The following is a 5915-nucleotide window of genomic DNA, read 5'->3' on the forward strand; positions in this document are numbered from 1 at the left end:
AGTTGATTATAGGTTTTGTATTAGGGTTAGGGATAGATTAGTAGTAATTTAAAGGATTTAAGGGCATATAGGTAATCGAACCACCCCATAGAGTACCCCTTATAAGGTCACCCAAGTTAGGACTAGTGCCTTGTATGCCTAAGAAGATTTGCCCAATGTTATGGTTCTTTTTGTTTGACAATATTACAGACTCGTATTCAATCTTGATCGGTGCCTAATTGCATCATCTTAAAAGAAAAAAAACAAAATTGGTTAAAAAGACCAAAATCAACAATTCCTGGGTGAAATGGACAGTTAGATTTTGATACTGTTTAAATGGTCAAAAATATAAAAATAGGCAGGATGTAACCAATTTCATCGTGCCAATTTTCAAATATTTTTTCTTATTTTTAATTTAAACAGGATGTATCCAGTTTCATCTTTGCTATTTTTTAAATTTAAGCTAGGATTTCATCCTTACTATTTTTTTTTGGCCATTTTACCCAAACTATTTTTTATCCGTCCATTTAAACCGTGATTTAAAAATATTTGGACAAATAACTCATTTTCCGAAGAAAAAAAGTTCAAAGAGAAAGAAAAACATACTGCTACAGGTGTAGTGTTGCTCGTATTAAATGCCACACCACATCTTCTCAACAACTAAATCTTTCTCATTTGTTTCTTCTTTATTTTCCCTGTTGTTCTTGTTTGCTACGGCATGGGCGCTGTGCCATTATTAACTTCATCTGTTGCACCTAACTCAACAAAAACAGCAACAACAACAATAACACACACTTCCAGTTTTTTTTTTTGTAAAGCTGTGAGTTTCTCTACCACTTGTTATTTTTATTCTATCTTTGATAAGATAGTCATTGTTATTAATTTATTGTTCCCATCACTGCTATTTCTGTTCATTCTGCCCTTCAATAAACCATTTCTGACCTTCAAAACCCAAATGTACAGTATGCATTTGAGCAGACCCTCACTTTCATTCACATAAAAAATTTCAGCCACCTCTCGTGAAAAAAAAAAAGATTCATTGATTTATCATGGGCCGATATCCGATTACAAATATATAAGTAAACAATCATTAGGATTACATATTAGCAGACCATTCTCTTAATAAACAACCGATAAGTCGAACAATTGAAATACTAAACCTTAATATATAAAGTGGAAAAATGAATACTGAGCCACCATGAAAACAGCAACATTTTGTATGGGGAAGAAGCGTTGCAATGTAAAAATCTAAACACTACTTAAGAAGAGTTGCCGAAGGTTCATCGGGTATATGGCGTTAGCATCGCCATTTACCAGTTTCTGTGCAATAATGACATTACAAGCATCAGATGGATGGTACGCATCCCAGAATACATATTTGGATCGATCGGGACAAACATTGCATGGCGGACCACACGGCACGATTCCTCCGTGCTTACCCGCGAGATGGCAACATCCAGAACTTGGGTTCTCAAAACCTGCAGTATTCCAAGTATATATATATACAAGTCAGTTCGAACACGATCTCTCTCGAGAGAAACTAACCGAGAAATTATGAAAATAAACAACATACCGTAAGATTTATAGTTTACGACCACATCATTGAAAACGTCGTATACATTTGCATACAAAAATTTAGATCCAGGAAGATTTGAGTTCAGCTCTATGATAAGGCTCTTCAACTTGGTGTTGAATAGCTTCGCCAAGTGATTCGACGATTCAACACAAGAATCACCTGCTTTTGGTGGGTTAAAATCCCTTTGGTATGGGGTGCAACCAATAGGACCAACATTTGAAACAACAATCTTTCTAGTACCCAAGCGGTACAGTCTCTGCAAGCATCAAACAAACAAAGCCCACAAATTTGCTTATTACATTAAACTTGGTAAAAGTATGTCTCTCTCATTTTAAAAGTGTTTCGAAATATTCTCACCGTTAGTTGTGGTCGAAACGTGTAGATCAGAGAATCGACAAACTCTTCTGGCGATGTCTCTGGAGGCATTCCTACAATGGCAGGAACCAAGTAATTGTCGAGGAAATCGTTTGAACCCATTATGATACCAACAAAGGCTTTCTCCAAAAGTTTAGAGGCAGCCACAGAACCGATACTCGAGATAATATCTTGTCTGGTATTCGCAAAGTTATCGATTTGTGCATCCATGTTGATCCTACCACCCTGTATGCATGGTAAACAAGTTTAGCCAGTATTTAATTATGTACTTTCTGAAGATAGTACTGAAATACGAAAATCGACAAGTATCGAAGAGATATGAGCTTACGAATATATAGCCAGTTCTATTAAGAATACCACCACCTCCAGATGCATAGTTAACTCCCTTCAAAACAACATCTCCAACTGTAGTAGGATCCAGGTAAGGAGGAATGTAATAATTGTATCCAAACTCCTGACCTACAAACAAACATAAACCAAGTAATCAAAACCCATCACTAAGACAAGAATCAACGACAAGGATAAAAAGAAAAAGCCAAGAAAATAAACAAACCTATAACGTCAACAATAGTCCGTTTATTCGTATAACGTCCGGTAGGTTTTCCAAAATCAATCCCATTTGGTGCATAATTAGCTTTAGAAAGAGACACAATGTAGTTATTGTTTCCAGCTTCAACCAAAGAATCCCCAAAAATGAACATGGCTGGTAAATCCTTGGCTAAACAAAGCACAACAAAACATTGGAGAACCACAAGTATATGAAAGTATAAACTTAAACTACCCATATCTTAAAACAGAAAACAACCGAAGCGTATGAAACTAGACCAGCATTTGCTGTTATGCTCGAATGTGGAATGAACTAACAAAACCCTAACGTAGTTACTTATTTATGAGAAATGTAAATCTGCCCCAACCATAAGACAATGTACGAATAATCTGCAGTTATGATTTAACTGCATTTGCAAGTACCCTTCCAGCTATCTTCAAAATATTTTCTTACACTGCTTCTACACCAACAACACTGACCGTGCAAACACGAATCAACGGTTCATATATGCGCGTGCATTCAAAAGGATGAGAAAAACAATTTTTTCCAAATTGTACTGATTTTTGGGCGTTAAAATGTTGTTGGGGTCATAAAATCTGGGGAGCCGTATTAATTTATATATATGGATATGAAGTATGAACTATGACGGTGTAAAAAATATGCGAAACCTGGATTTTGAATTTAGAGGTAGAAGAACTTATGGTTTTGTGGGGGCCCTGAGCAAAATTCAGTATGCCCTCCAAAATTTTAAATATGGCTGGGGACAGTAAAGCCTACTTAAATAAATTCCATAAAAAGAACAGAAAAAGGTTTCGAGTCAGATTATAATACAGATTCCGTGTTCGATCTAGATTCTCGGTAAGACAATCACCATCCAACTTGCAAGGCTGCAGTAAGCATGTCCTACTTCCATGGTTCTAAGTTTTATTTTTTTTGGATACATCAACTTCTTCTAATTTATGCTTAGATGATTACAAGATGAAGTATAGAATCTGTTGAGTGTATATACCTCCGGAGTATAGATACGTCTGCTTGTATGCTTATGGAATCATAGATTGAATCTTTGTGTATGTGTGAGCTATATATATATAGGCTTCTCTTAAATGTGGCTTATATTTCTTTTTGAGGGAGAATTCATAGCCAATCTTATATGGACATTATCTTACTTTCTCGGTCCTACTATTAAGTGACCTACTTATTTTTAGAGTTTATCCCACCATTAAGTGATCTATATCACTAAACAATGAGATATTTTTAAAATTATTCTTTTAATTGATTATAAGAAATATGCATAATTTTATAGACATGTTTATATTCGTTATGTAGGTATTTTAAAATGCTTTTCAATGGTATGAAGTTTGCGAACATTCGTGGTGTAGTTTAAGAGATTAATCATTTCAAAATTTCACTAGTTATTATCTATAAGGGTATAATTGTAAAAAGTGCTCAAATATACTCTTTTCCCTTGCTTGCCTTAAAAATTGTGCAAACTTGAACTAGATCACTTAATAGTGGGACGGAGGGAGTACACGATTTAATCTAATTTTTTTTTACAGTCTAAACGACATTGAATTTGATACCAATATTTTGGGGATACGTTATTCTTATGAAACTTAATAGTCAGTTTGAATGTCTCATCATGACAAGGGATGAAAATCATGCTTAAGATATTGCAGATTCAGTAAACAAATCGCGCCATAATATAAATGAAAGCAACCATAGACAAAAGCACGAGAGAAGATTGCAGACGATCCTAAATTAGATAGCATAAAGGAAGGTACTAGTGTTTCAATCTAAAAATTCGGAACTTATTTAAAATACGATTGACTATGTTTGTATATAACTGTAGTTAAAAAAAACCAAGACCTTTATTCACTTTAGTTATATGTTTATATATAAGTATAAAAAAAGTCAAGACCTTTATTCACTTTAATCGTTTTAATGTCTTTTATAAAGTCATTAATTTTATTTCATTGTTGGTTTTATAGTTTATTTACGATTTAACCTAGTTTTATCTATCATAAAATTATAAATATTTGATTGATAACCTTATGCAGGGAATTGAGGTTTTTTGACAAAGATGGTAGCAGGGACGGAGGCAACCCTATGCAAGGGTTTGCAGTTGCACCCCTTTAATTTTCAAAATCAATACAAAGTCTAGTATTTTTCAAGCCAATAAAACAAATTTGCACCCCTAAGATCTCAATATTTGCACCCCTAAGCCCAAAAGAAAACACGCCCGAGTGAGAAGTCTTATTGGACTTTGTCCCATAACCGTTCACACACAGGAGACTTATAAGTCTCATACTCTCATTGGTCCGATGCCTTGTTTTCTTGAGAAATTTTTTTCTTTCTCCATTACATTATGAGAGTAAGAGCTTGGATTATATGTTTTTAGTTTTGCTGATCATTAGGTTCTTGTAAATTACATCACCAGGACCAAGTACCTTCGTCTCTCAATCCAAATTTTGAGTTTTGATCAAAATTAAAAATAGAGTTCATGTTAAATTTATGGGGATTTAGTATAATTCGTCTTGTATGGAAAATTAAGAGATCGGTATTCAATATTTATTATTAACTGATGTTTAATCAATGTATTTGGTTCAATTTGATTTTGAATATTTTGATCTAAATTAATATTAGGGTTCATGTTAAATTTGGGGGCTTCAATATAATATTTTCTTGTTTTAAAAATTAAGAGATTGGGTATCTGTCGTTCCTTCTAATTTAGTGTTTAATCACATTTATTGAGTTCAATTCCATAGTTAGAGTTGTATTCATAGTTCACGTTTCATGGTTTAATATATCTTCATCTTTGTTTAGGAAAGGAGAATTTTGTGATCAAGAGAAAGAGAATAAGATAATTTCTTTCATCTTCTATTACTTCTGATCCACAACAAGTACCTTCATCTTCTAGTGCTCAAGGTACACAAGTCGCTTTTACCCTCGCTTCTAGTCCACGGTGAGAAAACCAATCTTGGGTAATCATCTGAATGGTCAAGATAAGATCTGAAGAGCTTATATGCAAAAGGGTCCTTACCAACCTAAGAATTTTTCCTTTCCACAAAAGCTAATGGGAAAGAATAAGTTGTCAAATTGACATTTCAACGAAGCTTGGTTCTTAAAACATGAAAGTTGGCTAGAATATAGCATTTCTAAAGATGTTTCCTTTTGCTTGTCTTGTCCTGTTTTTAAAAGTTATGTTAAGGGTAAAGGTGTTTGTGATGCCTTTGTAAATGCAAGTTTTTCAAATAGGAGTCAACTTGATCAGTTAGAAATGTTAGAAATGAGAATAGTGCTCACAATAATGCTTATATGAAAAGTCGCGAGTTATCGCAGGACTCACATCATATTCTGACTTTCTTCAAACGTCAAACAACACAAGACAGTTTGGGGTATAAGATTCGTTCGACCACATCAATTGATTGTATTCGATTT

At 34.0% G+C, this 5915-nt stretch overlaps 1 protein-coding gene across 1 annotated transcript; it reads right to left on the reverse strand.

The window, feature by feature from the left end:
* Positions 1 to 999: 999 nt before the first annotated feature.
* On the reverse strand, positions 1000 to 2770 carry LOC113358085 (GDSL esterase/lipase At4g16230-like). The gene is made up of 5 exons (XM_026601595.1): positions 2484 to 2770; positions 2259 to 2389; positions 1913 to 2155; positions 1553 to 1811; positions 1000 to 1457 (listed from the first exon to the last, which is right to left on the reverse strand). The coding sequence occupies exons 1-5, from the start codon at positions 2713 to 2715 to the stop codon at positions 1228 to 1230; spliced, it is 1095 nt and encodes a 364-aa protein (XP_026457380.1). The 5' UTR covers positions 2716 to 2770; the 3' UTR covers positions 1000 to 1227.
* Between the last annotated feature and the right edge of the window lie 3145 nt (positions 2771 to 5915).

This window comes from Papaver somniferum, chromosome 3 (assembly GCF_003573695.1).
Source record: "Papaver somniferum cultivar HN1 chromosome 3, ASM357369v1, whole genome shotgun sequence".
Classification (NCBI taxonomy): domain Eukaryota; kingdom Viridiplantae; phylum Streptophyta; class Magnoliopsida; order Ranunculales; family Papaveraceae; genus Papaver; species Papaver somniferum.

Coding starts and splice junctions, on each gene's coding strand:
- LOC113358085 (XM_026601595.1), bottom strand. CDS start 2,715: ATGGGTAGTTTAAGTTTATACTTTCATATACTTGTGGTTCTCCAATGT. Junction 1,812..1,912: donor CGTTTCGACCACAACTAACG/GTGAGAATATTT, acceptor TGATGCTTGCAG/AGACTGTACCGCTTGGGTAC. Junction 1,458..1,552: donor CGTAAACTATAAATCTTACG/GTATGTTGTTTA, acceptor GGAATACTGCAG/GTTTTGAGAACCCAAGTTCT.